Source organism: Trachypithecus francoisi, unplaced genomic scaffold (assembly GCF_009764315.1).
Source record: "Trachypithecus francoisi isolate TF-2019V2 unplaced genomic scaffold, Tfra_2.0 Lachesis_group3, whole genome shotgun sequence".
NCBI lineage: Eukaryota > Metazoa > Chordata > Mammalia > Primates > Cercopithecidae > Trachypithecus > Trachypithecus francoisi.
In genome coordinates, this window is record NW_022681468.1 from 32,447,022 (window position 1) to 32,473,310 (window position 26,289).

A 26,289-nucleotide genomic window follows, 5' to 3' on the forward strand; every position below is an offset into this window, starting at 1 on the left:
AAAAAAAAGATCCAACCATAGGCATACTACAGGAGACACACTTTACATTAAAAGACACAAACAGAATGAAAGTAAGGAAATGGTAAAAGATTTATCACGCAAACAGCAACCACAGGAAAGGCTGAGTAGCTGTATATTAATAGTAGGCAAAAAGACTTTAAAACAGGAATCTATTAATTCTGTATATATGGAATGGAAATATCTGGCTGAAATCTCCAGTACCAGTTAATTCAAATGGAATCAGTCTAACTATTCTGTAATACAGGACAAATTTAAAAGAATGCACACATTTGGAGGTCACTAGGAAATTAAGCCTAAGCTAATCAAGTCTCCTAATTCTCCCTTTCTATTCCACATACCGTAAAACCAAATCCACTTTTCCTCTCTTCAACGTGCAATTAATTGAGGTCTCATGAATATGTTTTAAAATTCAACATGTTTTTTGTCAAGTACTTTAGTGATAAATTCTTGAAGATTCTATAGTGAAGGCCATTTATGAGATTATATGGTGATTTAGAGATAGTAAAATGCCTTGAACCTGATATTATTACTGTGTTGCAGAAAAGTAAAGAAATTCATTTCAGGATATTAACAAGATCTCTTATCTTCTGGTTTGCATGAAGATGAATCAACTTCATAGGACTCACTCTCTCAGGTCTGCTCTCCCGGCCCGGTGGTTTCAAAATATCATCCACATTCTTTGATTCAGGCTTCTTCTCGACCCGTGGAGCTGGAGGTGGCTGGTGGCTCAGTGAAGGAGCTGGCAGAGGCATTCGCTCCTCAGGATAAGTCCTACGTTCTCCTAGGATTCCAGCAGTTGAACAAAATTACTATTTGTATAGTAATTATTTTGAAATTCAACTCTCCCCACACACCTAAGGTAATATAATTCAAACCAAGCCCAGTGATTTTGGGGCCACTTTTAACTTTAATTAGAGAAAATTTAAGGTAATGTAAAATCTACTGAAGTCAAGAAAATGAGAAGATTTAAGTATGATTTCAGGCAAATAGAATGTTCTGCAAAACACTGAATTCATCCTTATTTGTATTAAATGTAGGAAAGCTAAGCAACAGGACATGGAAGAATAATAAATGCTTTGCTGGACAGTCCTAAGTTCTGTAACTTCTGCTTTATGGTTTTAAGAATAAGAGTTATACCATCTTAGGAGAGTGTGTTCCTATACACAGGTATGAGTTTCTAGTTTAAGTATAAATCATAGCAGTGAAAAACTAAAAGCAACCTAAATACCTAACAATAAGGTTCTTGGTCTTATATTTTATCCACTCAATGGAATGTCACAGAGCCATTAATAAAATAGGTTTACATATCAAAAATGTGTATGGTGCAATATAAATCAGAACAATCATGACAAACTGTATTATTATACTTCGATTACAACTTCAAAAATATGTCTGTAAAGAATGAGAGAAAATCTACAAAATTATAAGAGCTATAGTATTGTAGGTAGTGAGATTATTAGTAATGTTGTTTCTACTTTGTTTCAAAAATAAACATGTTTTATTTCATTAATTATATTGCTATTTTTTATGACAATGCCACCACCTCTAAGAAATCTGTGAATACATTTTACTCTAAAAGCTTAAATCCATAGCATCTCCGATACTTTACATTCTCAACATCCTTGTAGTTAATAAGGCATCACTCTACCTCCAAACATGGATGGTCCTTCATAGACTGGTCGGTCAGACTTCCGGTCATAGGATGGTCTATCAAAACCCCCTCTTCTGGAAGAGGAATGGTCTTTTTTGTCTCGATATGACTGAGCTCTAGAAGGTGTAATAGGAAGTGCTTCAGCAAATAAAAAATATTTGGAGGTCTCCGCTTTATAATGCAACAGCATTATCTGCCCAATTTTCTCTATAGGCAGGTACTCCACACAGTCAACGTTTACTTTTTTTTTGAGATGGGGGTGTTGCTTTGTCAACCAGGCTGAAATGTAGTGGCATGATCTCCGCTCACTGCAGCCTTGATCTCCAGTGTGCAAGCAATCCTCCCATCTCAGCCTCCTGAATAGCTGGGACTATGGGCACACACAACCACACCCGGCCAACTTTTGTTATTTTTGTAGAGATGGGGTTTTGCCATGTTGGCCAGGCTGGTCTCGAACTCCTGAGCTCAAGAGATCCACCTGCCTTGGCCTCCCAAAGTGCTAGGATTACATACGTTAGCCACTGCACCCGGCTAATATTTACATTTTGACTTCGCTTTTTCATTTAGATTTACTGTATATACATATATCTAAAAAGTTCATGGGAAAGTTGGACATGATGGCTCACGCCTATAATCCCAGCACTTTGGAAGGCCAAGGCAGGTGGATCACTTGAGCTCAGGAGTTTGAGACCAGCCTGGGCAACATGGTGAAACCACATCTTCACCAAAAATACACACACACACACACACACACACACACACAAAAATCAGCCAGGCATGGTGGTACATGCTTGTGGCCCCAGGTACTCAGGAGACTGAGGTGGGAAGATCACTTGAGCCCAGGAGGTAGAGGCTACAGTGGGCTGAGACTGCACCACTGCATTCCAGCCTGGGTGACAGACTGAGAGAGACCCCGTCTCCATACAAAATAGTAATAAATAAATAAATAAATAGCTCATGGGCTTGTCCCCCTTTCCCTTCTCCTTGGCTGGCTGCCAGAATGCCCACCAGAATGTCCTTAGGTATAATAATAATAATAATAATAACAACAATAATAAATAAAAAGCTCATGAATTGCAAAAATAAATTGCTTGCCCACTGAGTATGACTGCACCTTTATTGACAATACCATTTCCATTCCTTTGGAATTCAAGCTACCAAGTCAAGGACATACTTTCCTGAAAACTGGTCCAGAATTGTTCTTCCCCCTCCAAATTACATATACACATGCATGAGAAAAATATGTTACTAAATTTTTCTTAAACTTTTACTGTTAAGTATATAGTAATTTGCACACCTAGCAAAGATTATTTTATAGCATACCTATCATCTCGGGGTCGGCGTTCTCTGTCAAATCGATCCCGGTCATAGTCAATAACACCACGATCCCGGTCTCGATCTCTATGTGTCTCACGATCCCTTTTAAAATCTCGATGATCTGTTATGACATTACTTTGGCGATCAAAATAAGGCTCACGATCTCTATCATAACGATCACGCTGGCCTGCATGCTCTATAAAAACAATTAGTACAAAATAACTATATCCCTTTTATGAAATAAAAGCAGAAAAGTATAAATCTAACTTCAGAGCTGGTATAAATTTTTGCCCTAAATTCAACTTAAGAATCTTTTAGCTATATTAAATGAAGGCTCAGATAATCTCATCAAAAGGAAAATAATGTGATAATTAGGCCTTAAAATGTTTAAAAATACTGACCTCTCTGGGAATCCTACCTGTCTCAAAAGTTGATCTTTCAGGTAGTGGATCTGGGCGCAGAGTTATTCTTTCTCCATAAGGTATCTGTTCAACTTTATTAGTGGATATATCTGGTAAACAAAATCAGAGATAAAGCACTGTAAGAGTGAAGCTTGAGAAAGCTAAAGCTGAAGCTAACAATTCCTGTAGAATCCCAAATACAAGTTCACTATCACTACTCACCTCGGCCATGGCCATAATCAACAGTCTGTTGCACTGGTGGTGGCTTGGACATTGGTGGCATACCCATAGGCACTGGGCCAGGAGGGGGAATGGAAGAGTGAATAGGTGGGGGTGGTAATACTGGAGCAGATGGAATTGCTGCAGTTTCTGACTTAAATTCTGAATTCAGTCCTTGTTCATCATTTGTATCCCAGAGCCCGTAGAAAGAATCTTCATCCCATCGTTCCTGTTCTACAGCTGATGTTTGTGGCTTTATCACTGGAGGAGGAGGAGGTAGAGGGGGAGGAGGTGGAGGTGGTGGTATTGGGACAGGTGGCCTGGTCACAGGAACAGATGATCTTGCTGGTGGAGCAGAGGGTCTTACAATTGAACCTGGTGGTTTGCCCATAGGAGGGGGAGGTCTATAGGATCCTGGAGGCTAGAGAATAGAATAAACAGATTAGCAAACAAGCACACCACTATGTTTTTACAGATCAGTGGAAATTAAAATCTGGTTCTCAATTTATAAGAAAAAAGTTAACACCTTGGACTCATTCAAAATTTCGTGCTTCAAAACATACCATCAAAAAAAAAAAAATGAGGACAAGCCACAGAAAGGGAGAAAACATAGTCAAACCTTATAAATGCCCAATGAGCACATGAAAAGATGCTCAACATCATTAGTAATTAGGGAAACGCAAATTAAAATCCCAATGAGATACCATTTTCATACGCACTGGAATGGCTATAATTAATAAGAGAGACAAAAACAAATGATGGCAAGGATATAGGAAAGAAAAACCTTTTTAGATTGCTAGTGGGAATAAATGGTGCCACTATAGAAAATGCCAATTTCCCTCAAAAAGTCAAACTTTTTTTTTTTTTTTTGAGATGGAATTTCACTCTTGTTGCCCAGGCTGGAGTGGAATGGTGCAATCTTGGCTCACTGCAACCTCTGCCTCCCAGGTTCAAGTGATTCTCCTGCCTCAGCCTCCTGAGTAACTGAGAGGGCCTGTAGACACCCGATACCAGCCCAGCTAATTTTTTGTGCTTTTAGTAGAGACAGGGTTTCACTATGTTGGCCAGGCTGGTCTCGAACTCCTGACCTCAGGCGATCCACCCACTTCAGCCTCCCAAAATGCTGGGATTACAGGCATGAGCCACCACACCTGGCCAAACGTAAATTTATCACATGGCTCAGCAATTTCATTTCTAGGTATCTATCCAAGAAAAATAAAAACATATGTCCATCCAAAGACTTGCACACAAATATTCATAGCCATACTATTCAACAACCCTAATGTCCATAAACGGTGAATGGTTAAACAAAATGTGGTATATTCATGCAACAGGTTACAAATAAAAAGAAATTTAAAAAGCAGTAAAAAGAAATGAAGTACTGAGTCATGTTACAACATGGATAAACTTTGAAAAGAAGACAGACACGAAAGACTATATATTATATAGTTCATTTATATGAAATGCCCAGAAAGGCAAATCTATATAGACAGAAAGTGCTGGGACTAGGGCAGGAATGAGGATTAACTAACTGTAAACTGGTGCAGTGATCTTACAGGGGTAATGAAAATGTTCTAAAATTTCCATACTTCAAATTAGGGTGGTAGCCACGTACGATTCAAATGTCCCAGGTCACTACCAAAACTACAGAACTTCTGTAGGTGGGGTCCCACCAGTAATTTAAAATTAAAAAAAATAGGCCGGGCACGGTGGCTCAAGCCTGTAATCCCAGCACTTTGGGAGGCCGAGACGGGCACATCACGAGGTCAGGAGATCAAGATCATCCTGGCTAACACAGTGAAACCTCATCTCTACTAAAAATACAAAAAATTAGCCGGGCGAGGTGGCGGCGCCTGTAGTCCTAGCTACTCGGGAGGCTGAGGTAGGAGAATGGCGTAAACCCGGGAGGCGGAGCTTGCAGTGAGCTGAGATCCGGCCACTGCACTCCAGCCTGGGTGACAGAGCAAGACTCCGTCTCGGAAAAAAAAAAAAAAAAACCCTCCATGAATAATTCTGATTTATACCCCTTGGTTAAGAACTATCTCCCTACTCTCAGTGTGCAGGAAGGAGAGAAATGAATAAATAAATAAGAACTATCTTCCTACTCTAGAGAACTATCTCCTCCACAAAAACAGTAAATTTTCAGTGAGAGAAATCCTAGATAGCCTCCACACTTCTGTTCCTTATCTGGTTGACAATAGTAGTCTGTGGTAAAGCTGAGACCAACAGAGAACATGAGTACTATGAAACAACAAAATAAACTAAATGAACATCTAGTAATCTAAGGAGTGCCACTGTTGTGTGCCCTGCTTACATTTGTTTTCCCAAAGCACCACCAGGTGCCATCAGAAACGTCTACGACAGAGATGGCGGAACTTCTTAGCAGATAGGTCCTATCCACTCAATACTGAAACCCAGTTGCCACATACATTTTATTTTTATTCTTTCTTTGGTAAAGATGGGGTCTTGCTATGTTGCCCAGGCTGGTCTTTAACTCTAGACCTCAAGTAATCTTCTTGCCTCAGCCTCCCAAAGCGCTGGGATTACAGGTGTGAGCCACCACGCCTAGTCTCTATTTTAATCTTCGTAAGTATGATTCAAACACTTATTTCCCATTTCTTAGTTCACTGTGTCTGGCTGGTTTGGTTTTTTGTTTTGTTTTGTTTTTGTTTTTTTGTTTTGGTTTGGTTTTTCACTTCTCTGTTATTCTAGGATGTTTTTTCTTTATTGACAGCTATTTTAGACCCTGGAGAGCTCACAATATACATTATTTATATATTTGCCCATACATAGGCAGTACTTTAAAAATAAATCTTCTGAATAATAAAATGGAGTTGACTAATATGGAAGGAACATTACTGACTGGAGGTAACTACTGGCTACAGTTAAATACAAATGGCTATTACCTAAAGGTAAACTTTTAATTAAAGCATGGCATGGTAAATTTTAAGAAAATGCCAATATAGGATGAAACTATTCTGTCTGGGCATATCTATCAAGACAAGTTTTAAATATCTTAAGATGTCATAGAAGTATACTTACAAATTTTTTAAAAAGTGCTTCCTTCATTCTATATAGTGAGAGTAAAAGATACATTTTTTAAAAGTATTGTTGATATGAGAAAGGGTTAATATTTATATTATATTAAGGATAATGAGTTAATTAAAAAAAAAAACCTGACTCAAACAGATAAATGGGTGAAGGACATGAATAGAATTTCTGTAAGAGGAAAGTATAATTAACAAATATGGAAAATATTCATGTTCAATAGTAACCAAAAATGCTGTATTAAAATTATTAAATATACCAAAAATATGAAGTAGCTAATGCTTACGAGGCTATAGTATAGATGTTATGCAACTATTTTTTTTCATTTATTTATTTATATGGTTTTTGAGACAGAGGCTCACTCTTGTTGCCCAGGCTGGAGTACAGTGGCACTATCTGCAACCTCTGCCTCTCAGGTTCAAGCAATTCTCCTGCCTCAGTCTCCCTAGTAGCTGGGATTACAGGCGCGCACCACCATGCCTGGCTAATTTTTGTATTTTTAGCAGAGACGAGGTTTCACCATGTTGGTCAAGCTGGTCTTGAACTCCTGACCTCAGGTGATGCACCTAAGATAGAGTCTCCCAGGTTCAAGTGATTCTCCTGCCTCAATCTCATGAGTAACTAGGATTATAGGCACATGCCACCAAGCCTGGCTAATTTTTGTATTTTTAGTAGAGACAGGGTTTCACCATGTTGGCCAGGCTGGTCTGGAAGTCCAGACCTCACGTCATCCACCCGCCTTAGCTTCCCAAAGTGCTGGCATTGCAGGCATGACCCACCGCGTGTGGCCATTATACAACTATTATAGACAGCTGTTTGGCTATGTGACAGGAATCATTTAAAAAGTATGCTTATTCTGGGCCAGGTGTGGTGGCTCATGCCTGTAATCCTAGCACTTTGGGAGGCTGAGGCAGGTGGATCAGCTGAGGTCAGGAGTTTGAAACCAGCCTAGCCAATATGGTGAAACCCCTGCCTCTACTAAAAATACAAAAAATTTAGCCAGGCATGGTGCTGGGCACCTGCAATCCCAGCTACTCAGGAGGATGAGGCAGGAGAATCACTTGAACCCGGGAGGTAGATATTGCAGTGAGCTGAGATTGCGCCACTATACTCCAGCCTGGGTGACAGACTACACTCGGTTTCAAAAAAAAAAAAAAAGTATGCTTATTTTTTGACCGAAGTATACCACTTTGGGACTTTAAAACCACTGTTGGCTGGGTGCAGGGGCTCATACCTGTAATCCCAGCACTTTGGGAAGCCAAGGTGTGAGGATCACTTAAGTCCAAGAGTTCAAGACCAGCCTGGGCAACAATGTGAGACACTGTCCCTACTAACAAATTTTTTTTTGTTAATTAGCCAGGCATAGTGGTGTGTGCCTGTAGTCCCAGTTACTCAGGAGGCTGAGGTGGGAAAGTCACTTGAGCCCAGGAGTTTGAGGCTCCAGTGAGCTATGACTGTACCACTGTATTCCAGCTTCCCAGGCAACAGAGCAAAAAAAAAAAAAAAAGAGACAAAACAAAAACATAAAACTTACTCCTAAGAAGTTATCTGCTGGGTGCGGTGGCTCATGCCTGTAATCCCAGCACTTTCGGAGGCCGAGGCAGGTGGATTACGTGAGGTCAGGAGTTCAAGACCAGCCTGGCCAAATGGTAAAACCCTGTCTCTACTAAAATTACAAAAAATTTAGCCGGGCGTGGTGGCAGGCGCCAGTAATCCCAGCTACTTGGAAGCCAGGGCAGGAGAATCGCTTGAACCCAGGGGGCGGAGGCTTCAGTGAGCTGAAATCATGCCATTGCACTCCAGCCTGGGCAACAGAGTGAGACTCCGTCTCAAAAAAAAAAAAAAAGAAAAGGAGTTATCTAAAATAAGAACCCAATACAAAGACATTCATTAGGGTAATATTAAGAGAACACTGAAAGATTAGAAACAAATTCAAACAGAAATTGAATTAATTCAATAAATTACTGTAAATCAAAAAATAATATAGCATATAACAATATGCAAAGATGATTATGATTTGTTAAGCAAATAAAGCAGAAATGTGTATGTACAATCTGGCGTTTCTACTATTTACTAAGACATGCAAAGATGAAAGATATAGTTCTTATCTTATGGACTCAATTTAGAAGGAAAGACAGACAAGAAAACAGACAATCAAAATGCAACATGATGAAGATGACAACAGAGACTAGTACAAGATGTTACAGGGTATGTATGAGGGTAACTGCCTTACATAGGTGGAAGAGAAGATACTAGAGCTGAGTTCTAAAAGATAAACAAGCATTAGTCAGTTGCAGGAGGGGATGGGAAGGCAAAGAAAAGACTCTAGGCTTAGAGAACAACATGCATACACAAAGGAATGAAGGAGTAAAAGAATCTAGCACAGTCACAAAATTGTTAACTAGCTCTATGTGGAGGGAAAATGAAGCATCAGAGAGTGGAGTAGCAAGCAATGGTCAGCAGAGGTCAAGCCAGCTTAGGAAGAACAAGAAAGTCATGCAAGAGATTCTAAATTTCATCCTGAAGGCATGGGAGAACATTGAAGAGTTTTAAAGCCAGGTAGCCACATGGTGAGATGTTTTAAAATGTCCATCTGGCCATAAATCACATCAATGCTGCCTGAAGTGGAGTGTAGGGGTAGTCTCAACTACAAAAGGGCATGAACTGTTTAGGGTGATGACAACTTTTTTTTTTTTTTTGAGATGGAGTTTTGCTCATTGCCCAGGCTGGAGTGCAATGGCGCAATGTCGGCTCACTGCAATCTCCATGTCCCAAGTTCAAGTGATTCTCCTGTCTGGGCCTCCCAAGTAGATGGGATTACAGGCATGCACCATCACGCCTGGCTAATTTTGTATTTTTAGTAGAGCCAGGGTTTCTCCATGTTGGTCAGGCTGGTTTCAAACTCCCGACCTCAGGTGATCCACTTGCCTTGGCCTCCCAAAGTGCTGGGATTACAGGTATGAGCCACCACGCTTGGCCGAGAATTTTTTTATCTTTTGGTATACATCTGTCAAAAACTCGAACTATAGGCTTAAAATGGGTGTAATTATACTTGAGAATTTGATTCACAGGAGGTAAAATCAATCAGCAGAATGGTTATGGCAGGGTAGGACATGGGCAAGATTTTCAGGTTTCAAGTTAGCATGACTAGGTGATAGTGAGAAAAGACAATTTAATGGGGTATAATGAGCCCCATTTTGAACATGCTGCATTTGACAGGAGTCACATCCACAGACAGAAACCCTGCAGACAGGTAGATGCATACAAAGATCAGGAGATCCAGTCTGGGGAGTCAACAACACTATGGTGGTCGCTGATGTCAACAACTATGTCTTACTGTTAAGTATTAGACCAGGATGGAAGGGAACACTGAGAAATGAAAAGTGTTAATTTGATGAAATGGTTCAACAGAAGTTCAATAGAGCTCTTTTCTCCATTATGCTGTCATAAAACTACTTGCAAGATAACATTTAAAACATTTGAAAAGCCCATTACTGGTTTAAAGGTAAAATAATAAAAACAAAAGGAGTTCTGGCATGCTCTTGGAAAAAAAAGGAGAACTTAATTACTGAAGTCTTTAACATAAACACCCCTTTTCATACTGCCTGAACAGTTCCGAATGTACTGGGCGATGATATTTCCCCATCTGGAGGACTAGCAGCCTGAAGAGGTAGGAAGCATCAGGAGGCCCACATCCAGCTCTGCCTAGATGGAAAACAGGACTTTTTTTTTTTTTTTGGTAGAGATGGGGGTCTCACCATCTTGCGCAGGCTGGTGTCAAACTCCTGGGCTCAAGCAATCCTCTCGCCTTAGCCTCCCAAAGTGCTAGAATTACAGGCGTAAGCCACTATGTTCAGCCAACAGGACTATTTTAACATAAAAAATTATTAGGAAAATTCTACCATTTTGTGAACAGAAGCTATGTAGTTCAGGTGTACTTGGTATACTTATCAAAATCTGGGGAAAAGGAGCATCTCTGCTCCCTGGGATTACCCTCTTTTGCTTTTATGTAGCTAACTCATCAGTCATTTAAGACATATAAATAATTAATTATAAATTATTGAAGATATTCGAGAACAGATTCCACAACCTGCCTCAGTAGTTTTCTACTATCTCATCTACTTGTTTTGTTTTTCTTTAATCCAACCAAAAGCTCTTTTGAACATGCTTTTAAGGTGTTTAAAGTTCAATTACCATTAACTTTTAAGTTTCCAAAATTTACATTTTATAGAGGAAACCTGTATTTATTCAATTTTTTAAAAAATCAGACATAGAAACATACAAAGTAGAAACCATTTCATTTTCTGAGCACACATTCTCCCATACCGGATACATTCCAGGTCTTGAAGATGTATTCTGCAATCTTGATTCCTGAGGTGGTAGATGGTCAGCCATCTGTGGCTCAGACCCAAAGTCTTTCATCTTTTGAAGCTGTTCTTTCTGTTCCCTGCAAACAAATAAAATTGGCATAGTCCATAAAGCATGCTTATTCCATTCCTAAGTGACTACAATTAATATTTAATTAAAAAGAAGAGACCTAAAAAACCTTGTCCTAAAATTCTCCACAGTGGCCATACACTGGGCAGCTCTGGGATTACCCTCTTTTGCTTTTATGTAGCTAACTCATCAGTCATTTAAGACATATAAATAATTAATTATAAATTATTGAAGATATTCGAGAACAGATTCCACAACCTGCCTCAGTAGTTTTCTACTATCTCATCCACTTGTTTTGTTTTTCTTTGATCCAACCAAAAGCTCTCTTTTTTTTTTTTTTTTTGAGACGAGTCTCGCTCTGTCGCCTGGGCTGGAGTGCAATGACACGATCGTGGCTCACTGCAAGCTCCGCCTCCCGGGTTCAAGTGATTCTCGGGCCTCAGCCTCCCGAGTAGCTGGGACTACAGGCACGCATCACCGCGCCTGGCTAATTTTTTACATATTTTTAGTAGAGACGGGGTTTCACCATATTGGCCAGGCTGGTCTCAAACTCCTGGCCTCGTGACCTGCCTGCCTCAGCCTCCCAAAGTGCTGGGATTACAGGTGTGAGCCACCACGCCCGGCTTATTTTTTTCAACTCTTTAGACCAGAGGTTGCAAAATGGTGGCCCATGGGCCAAATATGGCCTAAAAATGTTTTTTTTTTTTTTTTTTTTGAGACGGAGTCTCGCTCTGTCGCCCGGGCTGGAGTGCAGCTCACTGCAAGCTCCGCCTCCCGGGTTCACGCCATTCTCCTGCCTCAGCCTCCCGAGTAGCTGGGACTACAGGCGCCCGCCACCACGCCCGGCTAGTTTTTTTTGTATTTTTAGTAGAGACGGGGTTTCACCATGTTAGCCAGGATGGTCTCGATCTCCTGACCTCGTGATCCGCCCGTCTCGGCCTCCCAAAGTGCTGGGATTACAGGCTTGAGCCACCGTGCCCGGCAAAAATGTTTTTAAAAGGTGGCTTTCACATCAGTTTTTTAAATTTGAATTAGCTGTCATATTTACAAAGCAAAATTTTTCATATATAAATTCAAATCTTAAAGAGATATGGTAACACTAGGCGTACATTCCCACATGCCAACGATTCAGCTGAGTGCAGCAGAAGCTGCCCATGTTAGATGAAATAACCTGTCACAGTCTTCACCATACTCTACAGAGTTATACTTGGCCCACTTTCACTCATTTTTGTTATCTGATTCTTGGGGACATTTTAATTTATGGCCCCTGCTGTAGACGGTAAGAACAATTGTCAGTCTATACCTTTAAAAACAACATTTCATATTCCTGAAGATAATTACATAACCCTTCAGTTTTTTCTTTAAATTTCTGGTGAAAATACTTTTACTTTTCTTCACAATGCCTTAAACATGGGTAAGATTACCTTAAACATGGGTAAAATTCACTACAACTTCTTAAGACCTTTTATAATTTTCTCCCCACATTAAAGTAAGTGACCCAAATGAGGGTTCACAAACAAGGGACCACAAAGTAAGGGTCAAGTATGTAAAATTATTTACGGCTCAGGTAAATCCCATCATCACATCCCTTACGATACTCCTTATGACTGTACACTGACACAACATAAACTACTTGCATTTGGCTATGACCACATTATCCATCACTCCCTATATATTGTTTAATTATGTTCATGTTGCCTAGAAAGCTTTAAAAAAAGGATGACGCAGCAGCAGCACCTTTTGTCCAGCATTGCCAGCATTGTCCAGTATTGCAAAGCAATAATGAATTAAAAAGAAATTTCAAAAGGAAAAAGAAAGAAGCCTTGGCAGCTACCACCACCAATCAGCTTGGTATGCTCCATAAACAACACAGGTTTTAGAGTTTTACACAGATTGAGTTCAAAGGCCGGGTTTGCCACTTACTAGCCAAGTGAACTTAACCTCTTTGAACTTTAGGGTCATTTGTGAAGTGGGGATAATACTACCTTATCTTTGCAGGCCTTTGAGATAGACAGACTGACATAATATATACACTCAATTATTAGCAAGTGCCCAGTTACATGGTAGGTGTTAAATTAAAATTAAAGGTGTCTATAACTTAAAAGTGAATAGTGTAGTACCTAAATATTCTATAGCATGCTTTCCACATTTTCTTCATGAGTAATCTGGAAAAAATAAACCTCTCAGCTATAGACCACACAAACCTGCTGTACCTGGTCTTTCATCATTACCTTTTCTTCACCATATTTTTCTTTCCTAGTTCTAAAGTTTAAGTTATAATTTATTGGTAAGATCCACAAATGTAAACCAGAATTTAAAAATGGAAGAAATATAATACATTGGAATCTATCAAAACCTAATCATTAATTGACTTTCTCAAAAAAATTGCTTTAAAAAAGCTTGCAATCTGTCACTGACTTCTAAATTCCTATCCCAAGATACAGCTGGTTTAAGGATTAAATGAGTTATTATATACAACACACTTAGTACAGTTCGTGGCCCGGAGTAAGCATGCAGTAAATGTTAGCTTTTGTTATTAATGTTACTACAGGAAAAGAGGAAAATTATGTAGATACCTATACACAGTTGATTGTAAGTCAAGAAATCCTATTTTCCATTTCACAAAGAAAACATTTGGTTATGTAGAAACAAGTAACATCCTCAAGGAGAAATATCTGCTTTTAGTTATAAATGAAAGATAAAACATCCCCAAAAGAAAGCATCAATAGTTAAACAAATCTGAGGATGCTCCTAAGCAAACCATTCTTAGCTTCAACAAAGAAAAATACAGCACTTTCCAAAGTTATACCAATGATTAGTGAATAGAAAGTCTATTAGATCTAATACCAAAGAACAAACTGCTTACTGGAAAAAAATGAAGGTTACACATGAACCCTGTGAAATCCAGAGCAATGAAAAGTTGAAGTTTGACACTTGAAACATGCACAGGCATGGCATGCCAGCAACACATCTACGAAGGCCAAGAGAGCAGTCAATTTTCACATCTTAGGGCATAAGTTTATCATTAACACAGTTCCTAAATACCCATCCTAACCCTAAAATGCACCGAATGACCAGAAATATAAATTAAAAGTATGTGATAAGAACTTGAAGTAAAATGATTCCATTCAAATATATATCACTTTAAAAAGAGCAGTCTGAATGTGGTTTTTATTAAAAGAAATGATCTGAAGGAGTCAACTTACCGAAGCATTTTCAGTTCTTGTGCAGCTTTCAAAATGATTTCATGCTGCCTCTGACTGAGAACCATTACCCCTCCAAGGCCTTGGTCAGAGTCTAAGCTTGCATCGGACCCCATCATTTCTGAGGAATGATGTGAGGAGGACATATGTTCCGCCATGGGGGAATGTCTATCCACATCAGATGGGTACCATCTGTCTGACAATCGTTCTCTTTCCCAGTCCATTCTGTCAGGAACATAATCTCGCTTTTCCCGCCATGTATCTCCTCTTTCTGGATACTCTCGAATCCTCAACTCACCCCTATCACGGAAATCTCGATCATACCCATGGTCTCGATTTCTTTCTTCTCTCCATCTATCATCCCGATATCTATCCAAAGGTGGAAGAGGTGGGAGGGGCGGTAAAGGTGGAAGAGATGGAATATCCCGTTCACGAAACTGTGATTCTTGTTCATCCAGTGGTCTCCCATAATCTCTGTCCCACTCATTATCCAAATTTCTATCATACATATCCATGGGTCTTCCAATCCGATCCACATCCCTGTCCACGTCCCTGTCCATTTCCCTATTGTAGTCCTCATCCATATCCTGGTCTCTCTCCCAATCATCCCACCAAGGGCCTCGCCTATCTCCATCATGAGACCGAGATGGTGGTGCTGAGAACCTGTCCTCTCTGTTATAGAGCTCTAGTGTATCATCTTGATAGTCACGTTCACATTCTCTCCAGTATCTCTCTCTATCCCAGTCATCGAGTCTTTCTCGTTCCATTGGAGCATTTCTACCATCTAATGGAAACTCTTCATGCCCTCGCTCTTCTCCATGGTTCCATGGAGCCCTAGGAGGCTCATCTCGGTGGTATGGATACATTTTTTCCCCACCATCTCCTGGTTCTGGTCTGAATGGACCTCTATCACGACCAAACTCTGACCTTCCCAGTCCCCTTTCTCGACTGCCAGGCCCTCGAGGTGGTCCTCTCTCCCTGCTCCCAGCTCTTCGGGGTGGTACTCTCTCTCTACTCCCAGCCCTTCGAAGAGGTCCTCTCTCCTGACTGCCAGCCCTCCGAGGTGGTCCCCTTTCTCGGCTGCCAGCTCCACTCCTGTCCTGGTTCCCTTGCAGACCACCTGGCACTTTCTCCCGACTGCTTCCAGGCCTCACCAACCCTCTGTCCCGGCTACCTTCTCCTCTGTTCATCTTCTCTCTACTGTCTTCTCTTCTACCCATCATCTTATCCCGAAAGTCTTCCTGCTTGACCAATCCTGGGCCTCGACTGATTGCCTGGCCGCGACCTCTGTTTACTAGACCTTTATCCCGTGTGTCTTCCATTCTGCTTTGCCCAGGACCTCTGTAAGATGAGCTACTGCCTCTATTGCCTTCTAATCTATTATCTCTATTATCTGGCCGAGGCAGGCCTTTATCTTGGTTGTTTTCTGAATGGGGTAGACCAATACCCATAGGTTTAAAATCATTATCTGCTGTTAATGATGATGTTGCTACTGCTGCTGCTCCCTCCATCCCCCCTGTTTTTGAAGGAAAAGCAGATTGAGCAGGTACAGGCTTATTTGCAAGGGGTACAGGCTGAGTAACAGCTTGGGCTTTGTCGATTTGAGTCTCCATATTTTGAGCATTCTGGTCCCAATTAGAAGGCTCTACGGGCCCTTCCGAGACTTCGCTTTTAGGTGGCTCCTGTTGAGAGTCGCTTAGATTCTCATTTGACTGAGCCGCCTTGACATCCTTTACATCTGCAGCAATGGAAAATGCAGCTGATTGCATTTTAAAATTCTTCTGCTGGTTACTACTGGTGTCTGCTAATGGTTCTTTGTTTCCTGAAAGAGGTTCTGCTTGTGACTTAGGTTGCTGCTGATGTTGCTGTCCAAAAGTTGGTTTGGGGCCTTTCCATTGTGGTCCACTCTGTCGAGGACTTAGGGATGTACTGGGGGTAATATAAAATTGAGATGCTGGCCCCCGGGGAATCATTCCCCATTTGCTTTTAGTGCCCTCTGCTGGGTGACCTTCATATCTGGGTCTTGGCCCATCGGGGCGATTTCCTTCAAAACGAGGCCCTTTGGGTCTCGGTCCTTCACACCTTGACCCTAAATCCTCAAATCTTCGAGGACCATCAAATCTACAAGTAAAACAAAAGATATTACTCAAGACAGTAAAGCAGAAAAAAAAATTCTCCATGTAAGAATATTTAAGGCACTCTTGCCTTAGAATTTGTTTACAACAATGACTCTTTTCAGTCATTAAATAAATCCTGAGTCACCAGTATCTTTGAACCAGTATGTTAAGGTGGCAGTGCTCAGAAGGTCTTAGGACAGGTGTTGGAAATCATGTCAGTATTATCTAATTTATAACACATCTCCTGCAGCAAGTCACTGATATACTGAACAGTTAAAAAGCAATTACAGGCCAGGCACAGTGGCTCACACTTATAATCCCAGCACTCTGGGAGGCAGAGATGGCCGGATCACCTGAGATCAGGAGTTCGAGACTAGCCTGGCCAACATGCTGAAACCCTGTCTCTACTTTAAAAAAAAAAAAAAAAATTTAGCCAGGTGTGGTGGCAGGTGCCTGTAATCCCAGCTACTTTAGAGGCTGAGGCAGGAGAATCACTTGAACCTAGAAGGCAGAGGTTGCAGTGAGCTGAGATCACACTATTGCACTCTAGCCTGGGTGACAAGAGCGAGACTCTGTCTCAAAAAAAAAAAAAAAAAAGCAATTATAAATACTGTGCCTTGGGAGACAGGAAAGGCTACTCATTTTAAAGAGAAAAAAATTATCAAATTCCATAACTGAGCACTTCTGGAATTAAATTGTAACTAAAAACTAAATATGAAAAGACAAACAAGAAAATACAGGATGATTATATTGTTAGAGCTGGCACTAACATTTCAATCGAAAAAAGTTAAAAAAAAAAAAAAAGAAACAGCAACCCTATCTTAAGAGTAGGCTCTGACATTTTAAAAAGTCTGCACAGTTATTTTTGCTATGAACTCACTTTCTTATCCAGTAAAGAGATAACACATCCCCTATCTGTCAGGCATTACATTACATCCAAGAGATACAAGAATAAAATATCATCTGTGCCCTCAAAGAGTTTACAACCAAATATAAAGATAATCTAAGTGTAAATAAGTACCAAGAGGTGTAATGTCTCAAGTCTATGTGTATACAATAAGGACAACAGAACTGGAGAGACTTATGTTGAGTCTTTTTTTTTTTTTTTTTTTGAGACGGAGTCTCGCTCTGTTGCCCAGGCTGGAGTGCGGTGGCGCGATCTCCACTCACTGCAAGCTCCGCCTCCCAGGTTCACGCCATTCTCCTGCCTCAGCTTCCCGTGTAGCTGGGACTACAGGCGCCCGCCACCGCGCCCGGCTAATTTTTGTATTTTTAGTAGAGACAGGGCTTCACCGTGTTAGTGAGGATGGTCTTGATCTCCTGACCTCGTGATCCGCCCGTCTCGGCCTCCCACAGTGCTGGGATTACAGGCGTGAGCCACCGCACCCGGCCTATGTTGAGTCTTGAAAGACAAATTATCTGAAATAAAGCTGACAGAATGAGCTGGAGATGAGGAAAGTATGTGGCAAGGGCACCTCAAGCTAAGGAAACAAGATGAGGAAAGGCAGAGAAACTCGTATCAGCAGAGCATGTTTGGAAGTGCAAATAGTTTAGCATGGCTAATGCAAAGGGGAAACAGAGTCAAGAGAGCTGATAAAGAGGGAAGTGTGGAAAAGCAGCACACTAAAAAATAAAGAGGTAAGCGAGGATCACTCTCCAGAAGACTGTGTATGCCTCATGTGGCAGAGACTACTGGTGGTCTTCCAATACCCATTCCCCACTTATCTATAATAACAGGCCTCCTGTTTTCAGCTAGACACAAGGCTCTCCACACAAGGGACTCTCTCAATATCTCTTGCAGCTAGAACTGGCAGCCAAGTTTTGGCCAAGGAGCTGAGAGTGAAAATGATTTGCACATCCTCTGGGTTGTCCCCTTAAAGGAAAGAGCACATCCTCCTCTTCACTATTTCCTTTTTCATGCTGGTTATGACATGGTGGTGAAATATCCAGGATCAGGTAAATCTGAAGGAACTGGATTCCTGAGCCATCATCTAAGTCCTAAGAGAGAATAAACTTCTAACTTGTTAAAGCCATCTGACTTGGATCTCGATAATAACAGATAAATTAATTCGGCTGGTTAAGGAGTTTGGTGTTACCTTATAAGCACTTAGAGCCACTAAATATAGTCTGATTTTTAAAAGATTGCTTTAGCAGAAAAACAGTGGACAGAAACAAAAAGTTTAAAGATTATCTCTACAATGTGGATAAGTGAAGGTGATGCCTAGCCTAAGGCAATGACTGATATGAAAATGCAGAGGAGGGGATAAAAGTGAGAGATGTAAAATAAGGTAGAATTGGTAAGATTTTGTCACCAGTAGAAATAAAATGATAGGGGTAAGAGAAGAATTTAAGATGATTCCAAGGTTTCTGGCTTAGATGACTGAGTAGTAGACAGTGATGCCTTTCATGCCTTTAATGAGTGCTAGGAGGTTTTTTCTTTCATTTCTTTGGGAAATCAATGAAGACTAATAAATTCAGTGTTGGCAAAATATTTATTTCCTATCCCTGTGACTTTAGGCTTTGTTGTTCTAAATGTCTAGTTTCAAAGAGATGAATACTTCCACTAGGGGACACAACAAATGATTCCACTAACCTGAAGTTGAGACCCCAACTTTATTCGGAAGTTTCAAATCAAGAGGCAATGGAGAGAGGGTTACTGTATTCACTGGGGATGACTGATCCTAACCTTCAAGGGGAATCTGGGTTACTACCACACAATACAGGTGAAGTGGAGTACGTCCGAAATGCAAGAGATCCTCTAGGACATCTCTTAGTATTTCCCATGTACTGAGATTCAAGTCCATGGAAAATTGCAAAGGGTTTTGTAGAACTGCAAATAGCACAACTAATTCAGAAAGAATCTGCTAATAGCCCGTATCTTTCAAGAATGAAAGCCTGGGTCACCCCATCAGATAAGGAATCAGCACCGGCCAAGGTACTTACTTAGAGCAAAGGGAATATGGAATGAGTAGTGGAAGAACATATATACCAGCTATGACCACATGACCATTGTAGAAATACAGACTACAATAGTTACAAGTATATCTTCCTTAATTTGATATATATGTGTTTAAATATGTATGTGTGTTTGTGTGTGTGTGTGTGTGTGTGTGTGCGTGTATTAACCAAATATTTTTTGGTTCATTTGTTTTCCTCCTTATTATCTAACATAATATGTGTTAATAGTTAACTTTATTATTTCAGTATTTAAGTTACAGAACATGAAAGAGGGAATGTGAGTCAGGTAGGAGAAGGATGAACTAATATTATCCTAAAGACAAAGAAAAAGACTTTTTGTGCTCTTCTGGGGAAAGAGTTAGAATGTTTTTGGTTGTCCAGGAATAAATGCCTCATGTTAGGCATGAAAATCTCCCTGTGACCCAATTTAATCAGAAACATATGGGAAAGGCGGCCAGGCACACTGGCTCACGCCTGTAATCCTAGCACTTTGGGAAGCGGAGGCGAGTGGATCACTTGAGGTCAGGAGTTTGAGACCAGCCTGGCCAATATGGTGAAACCCTATCTCTACTAATAGAAAACTTAAGCTGGGCATGGTGGTGTGTGCCTATAATCCCAGCTACTCGGGAGGCAGAGGCAGGAGAATCACTTGAACCCAAGAGGTGGAGAATTCAGTGAGCCGAGGTGGTGCCATTGCACTCCAGACTGGGTGACAGAGTGAGACTTCGTCTCAAACAAAAAAAAAAAAAAAAAAAAAGAGACAGAGAGAGAGAAGGACAGAGAGAAAGGGAATTTTGGGAAATGTAGTTCAGCCTAGCCAAGTTGACCTTTTACAAACTCATTGCAAGGAACTTAAAAATACACAAACCCATAATAAACAGAGAGAGGGGGTAATCAGAAGATGAGAATCTTGTCTGTAAATTCTGAAAGACAAAGAACAAATATGAGCGGTAACTTACAGAGGAGGAAGAAGTCACAGTTTAGAGTACTGATGGCAGAAGGGGATAAAATCAAAAGGAGGCGGGCTTGCCCAGAGAACATCAAAGAGGGTCAGGATTCTCAGGCACTAGGGGGTGCTAGGGAAGGAAAGGAGTAAAACTTGGGGCTAAAAATATGTAAATCTATATTCAGAACCATCAACCAGCCTTTCCTTAGGCTGAATGTCTCTTAAATCCTTGAATTTGAGAGTCCCCTAGGAGTAGTGACAGTTCCTTACCCTGTTCACATAAAGCAGAAACGTGACAGGTAACAAGCCCCTCCCATACACACAGAGCTCCCAATCAGTTTGTCAGTGTCTTCCATGCTTAAACATAAATGGACAGCCAAGGATTGCTAGATATTTGAGGAACATGTCCAACATGAAAGAAAAACTAAAGATAAATAGGATCTGAATTTGGAGAAAACAGAATGCAAAAAGCAGAAAAGAACTTTCAACTCAAATTGTTATCCTCAGAGAGATTCTTAAAGAGACTGCATCTATAAATCAAGAACAATGTGCTATTTATAAAAAAGATCAACACCAAAAGAACCACAAAAAAAATTTTTTCCAATTCTCAAAATAAAAGATACAACAAAAGGATTAGAAGTTAAAGTATCTCAGGAAATATAACAAAATGTAAGATAAAAGACACAAAGATAATCAATCCAACAGATCCAAAATCCTGCTAATAATGAAGAGTTCCAGAAACAGCAAATGACAGAAAAAAAATTAATGAATAAATAGCACAAACAAATATCCCACAGTTAAGAGATTCCAATCTCTAGATAGAAAGGGTCCAGCATACTGAGTACTCAGTACAATTAATAATAAAACTAAATAAGAAAACAGGCCGGGCGCGGTGGCTCAAGCCTGTAATCCCAGCACTTTGGGAGGCCAAGATGGGCAGGAGAGCGAGACCATCCTGGCTAACATGGTGAAACCCTGTCTCTACTAAAAAAATACAAAAAACTAGCCGGGCGCCTGTAGTCCCAGCTACTCAGGAGGCTGAGGCAGGAGAATGGCGTGAACCCGGGAGGTGGAGCTTGCAGTAAGCTGAGATCTGGCCACTGCACTCCAGCCTGGGCGACAGAGCGAGACTCAGTCTCAAAAAAAAAAAAAAAAAAGAAAACAAAAAACACTGAAATTTCAGAATACCAGAGACTTTTTAAGTTTGGGAGAGAGCAAGTCACCAAAATAGGAAAAGAATCGGAATGGCATAACACCTACACAAGGTGACAGAACAAAACAGAACAATGATCCTAAAACTTTGAGGAATAATTATCTCCAACATCAAATTCTATATCCAAATTAGCAAGCAAGTGTGAGATTAGAATAAAGACATTGTCAGATACAGGATGACTAAGAAAATTTACCCCTCACCCACACTTCCTTAGCAAGTTACCTGAGCATGCCCTCCAGGAAATAGAGGGACTGAATGGTAACAGGAAGCCATGAGATTCGATAAATAGCTAATCACATTCTGGAAGATCGTCAAGGGGAATGCTGTAGTTAACACCCATATGGCAGAGTGTCAAGGAAGAATGAAAACTTTATTTTTCAGGACAGTTAAATAAATATATAATATCTAAAATGTGTAAGTGTGTAAGTCGTGAAAAGAGCAGCATAATTATTTAGTGCTATGAAGACGGCGACCAAAAGAAACAGCTAAATAATTAGAAGAGGATGCCACTGGAAAAAACATTTGGGGGGCATGGGGATGGGGCAGTGGGTGGCCATTTGGCCCAATTTTTTAAAATCATGTATATGAATCACTTTGATAAAAATGTAAACTGTTATCTCTTTAAAGGGCACAGAAAGAGGATTAGCCCTCATCAGAAGGGCTGCTTCTCCTGAGACCACAAGATGATGAGCATGGTAAGTACAACTAAGGGTTAGAAGTGAGATGTTTTACTGAGCTTGATAGGTAGACTTGATTTCCTGTGAGGCAGGAAGCTAAATTATAAATATAATGCAAAATAAAAACGTTTGCTAACATCAAGAAAGCAGCACTAGAGTAGATGGTCTATGTGAAGTAGTGAAGGTCTGGCAGAGCTATAATGGGCAAAGGGGAAAGAAGGTGACCAGGAACTTGTCAAAGTATATATATCACAATGCTAAGTAAGGATGAAGAGTATATATTTACAGAAGGAAAAAAAGCATGCCACTTTAGGGCTTGTGAAGGTTTGGTTCCTTTCTTGGAATTACACTTATTAATTCAAAGTGCCTCAATAATATATCGAATCAAAGTTGTATAAAGTCATTTGCTATGTATTAAGACTATCTTCCACAATGTACAAGAGTCCATGAGAGACCTTATCAACATGTTATCTAGTATTCTAATCAAATTCTAAGTATGAGCTAAGTCCCTCCTAACAAAATTGTGAATGCCTTGAGAATGTTATCCATGACTGACATTTTGGAAGAAGCCACTTTTATTGAACATCTACTGATTGTCAGGTAACGTGCTAGTGCTAAAAAGAGAGTCATGCCTAACCTCAAGGAGTTCACTGTCCACAGGAAGAGTGAGACAATTAACTCAACAATTAGAACAGAATTTGATAAATACGGAACATGTTTGTCTTGCTATCCAAAGTATTCCCAATGTCTGACTGCATTAAAGAATCCCGATCTGTAATTACTGAAGTGCTGTTCCAGGGCAGGATAAATAGGCATAAATAAAGCAAAGAATGACAAGAAGGGAATTCCAGACAAAGAAAAGAGCATGTGTAAAAGCCAGAGGAAAGGACAAAGGAATTAGAAGGCATTAAAAGGTGTGCAGATAAGAGGACATGGCAGAAGAGTTGAAAGGGCAGGGTGCTTTGTTTTCAGACCAAATTGCTGATCAACAGCCAAGGCCCATCATTTTGTTTTCATTCTGGGGGCCAGAAAATATTGAAACCATCTGAAACACAATTTCAACACTACATATAAATGGCAAATATGTATCACTATTTGATTTTTTTTTTTTTTTTGTCCTTTTCTGAGACAGGGTCTCACTCTGTCACCCAGGCTGGAATGCAGTGGCATGATCATAGCTCACTGCAGCCTAGACTTTCTGGGTTCCAGCGATCCTCCCACCTCAGTCCTCCGAGCAGCTGGGACCACAAGTGCCCGCTACCACGCCTGGCTAATTTTTTATGTCACCAGGGTGGGCTAATTTTTGTATTTTTGGTAGAGATACAGATTCACCAAATTGCCCAGGCTGGTCTCAAATTCCTGAGCTCAAGCAATCCACCTGCCTCAGCATCCCAAAGTGCTAGGATTACAGGCATGAGCCACTGCATCTGGCTATTACTGGACTTTCAAATTTTCAACGTTCAAAGATGTACAAAATAACAGACTCAAAACCATTTTCATTTATAAAACTAGAGACCTTTTAAGCCTTTTTAACAAATATATCAAGAGATACTCATATTAAAAATCTGTATGAAAATAAGCCACTTTTAAATCAATATAATGAAATACTATGATCCTTTTGACATATAAAAACATGTATTTAAAATATAGTAGAAACATTACATAAATTCACTAAATACAATCACATAAAAACGCATGCATTGTACATTGGTCAGATGAAAAGAAAAATAAGCAAATATTTGTTTTAAGTATTTAGAAAGTGTTTATTTGTAAAATGTGCTATACACTCCCTTTAAAAACCCCTAAAACTAGGTATAAATACCTTAGAATTATAAAAATTTCAAAATTTGATATAAAACTCTAAAATGTAAAAACCTAAGAGGTATGATGCAGTTATACAAATACTTTTAAAGAAGGTATTTTCTGTATTCTACTATTTGCAGAAACATACTAAAATTAACAAACCATGGGAATTACAAGATACGAAATTCTGGAATTAAAATTCCTTCCCGTTTTGTTTTCATGTGAAATAGCACCTGTTTTCTAAATATGTATAACCAAGGTCCTAAAATTAAAATTCCCAAAGATAAGTAATCACTATAAACAGGAACAATCATAACAAATGGAAATATAAAGAAAACCTATAGCACTCACAGTCCCTTACTAATTCTAGTAAGACAGCTATAGAATGGAAGAAGTCCACAATTCCAATCCTAAAGCCAGTCGAAACGTAGTTGTGACTGATCAGAAGCCTTGATACTATAAAGATTTCAATTCTTCCTCGAAATGGTCAATGGATTCTATGCAATGCTCATCAAAATTCCAGCAGGTTTTTGAAAACCGACAAGCTGATTCTAATAAGAATAATCAAGACAATTTAGAACAGGGGTCAGCAAACTATGGTCTATGTTCCAAACACAGTTAAAAGTGATCTTTTTTACATTCTTGAAGGTTTAAAAAAAAAAAAAAAAAGGGCTGTACATGGTGGCTCATGCCTGTAATCCCAACACTTTGGAAGGCCAAGGCGGGCAGATGGCCTGAGCTCAGGAGTTCGAGACCAGCCTGGACAACATAGGGAGATCCACCTCTACAAAAAATAAAGTAGCTAAGTATGGCAGGACAAGCCTGCAGTTCCAGCTACACAGGAGGCTGATGTGGGAGGAATGCTTGAGCCCAGGAGGTCAAAGTTGTAATGAGTTGTGATCCTGCCGCTGCATTCCAGCCTGGGCAACAGAGTAAAGACCCTGTCTCAATAAAATTTTTTTAAAATGTGAAAAAAAAAAAAAAAAGAAATAGAAAAAAAAGAAAGAAAAATATTTAACAGGGACCAAATGTGACCCACAAGGCCTACAAATATTTACCATCTGGCCCTTTATAGAAAGCTTGCCAGGCCGGGCACAATGGCTCACGCCTGTAATCCCAGCACCTTGGGAGGCCAAGGCAGGCGGATCACCTGAGGTCAGGAGTTCAAGACCAGCCTGGCCAAAATGGTGAAACTCCAGGTCTACTAAAAATACAAAAATTAGCCAGGCATGGTGGCGCATGCCTGTAATCCCAGCTACTTGGGAGGCTGAGACAGGAGAATCGCTTGAACCTAGGAGGCAGTGGTTGCAGTGAGCACCACTGTACTCCAGCCTGCATGACAAAACCAGACTCCATCTCAAGAAAAAGAAAAAAAAAAGAGAAAGAAAGCTTGCCAATCCCTCATCTAGAAGCACAGAATTGGAGGACCTATACTAACAGATAAATTTATTGTAAAGCTACAGTAATTAAAACAATATGGCACTAATGCAAAGACAGACAAATAGACCACAGGAATGGAGAGTCCAGAAACAAACACATTTAAACATTGGATTTATGATGAAGTCACTGCAAAGTAGTAGGGATGACTTCTTCAGTAAATGGTGTTCGAGTGAACTGGATAGTTATTTGGAAAATAATAAACATTGATCCTTACCTCACACTATATAAAATCAGTTCTATATAGAGTATTGATTTAAAAATAAAAGGTTAAAGAAATAAAAGACATAAGAAAAAGTAAATAATAATATTTATAGCTTTGGGATTACTTTTGTTTTTTTTTTGAGTCAGGATCTCACTCTGTTGCCTAGGCTGGAGTTCAGTGCACAGTTCACTGCTGCCTTGTGGTCCCAGTTATGTGGGAGGCTCAAGTAATCCTCCCACCTCAGCCTCCCACATAACTGGGACCACAGGCACATGCCACCAAGCCAGGCTAATTTTTTACTTTTTGTAGAGACAGGGTCTCACTATGTTGCCCAAGCTGGTCTCAAATTCCTAAACTCAGGCAATCTTCCTGCCTCAGTCCCCCAAAGGGCTGGAATTATCAGTGTGGGCCACCATGCCCAGCTGACAATATGTTTCTAAGAACAGAAAGAATCCCAGCACTTTGGGAGGCCGAGACGGGCGGATCACGAGGTCAGGAGATCGAGACCATCCTGGCTAACACGGTGAAACCCCGTCTCTACTAAAAATACAAAAAAACTAGCCGGGTGAGGTGGCGGGCGCCTGTAGTCCCAGCTACTCCGGAGGCTGAGGCAGGAGAATGGCGTAAACCCGGGAG

The 26,289-nt window shown here is 40.2% G+C and overlaps 1 protein-coding gene across 4 annotated transcripts in view; it reads right to left on the reverse strand.

Moving 5' to 3' along the window:
• Nucleotides 1-26,289, reverse strand: part of YLPM1 (YLP motif containing 1) — a 74,887-nt gene that overhangs the window by 23,340 nt on the left and 25,258 nt on the right. For 3 of the 4 annotated variants that reach the window (XR_004431505.1, XM_033187423.1, XM_033187424.1), the window contains exons 5-11: nt 14,301-16,418; nt 10,984-11,104; nt 3,613-4,030; nt 3,408-3,500; nt 2,996-3,185; nt 1,670-1,788; nt 648-802 (exon numbers count right to left, since the gene is read on the reverse strand). Coding sequence is in view for 3 of the 4 variants with exons in the window: in XM_033187423.1 (XP_033043314.1) it covers nt 648-802; nt 1,670-1,788; nt 2,996-3,185; nt 3,408-3,500; nt 3,613-4,030; nt 10,984-11,104; nt 14,301-16,418 (3,214 nt within the window). In the remaining variant the exon portion in view is untranslated. The remainder of the gene's footprint in view (nt 1-647; nt 803-1,669; nt 1,789-2,995; nt 3,186-3,407; nt 3,501-3,612; nt 4,031-10,983; nt 11,105-14,300; nt 16,419-26,289) is intronic. The other variant, XM_033187425.1, reaches the window with a different exon arrangement.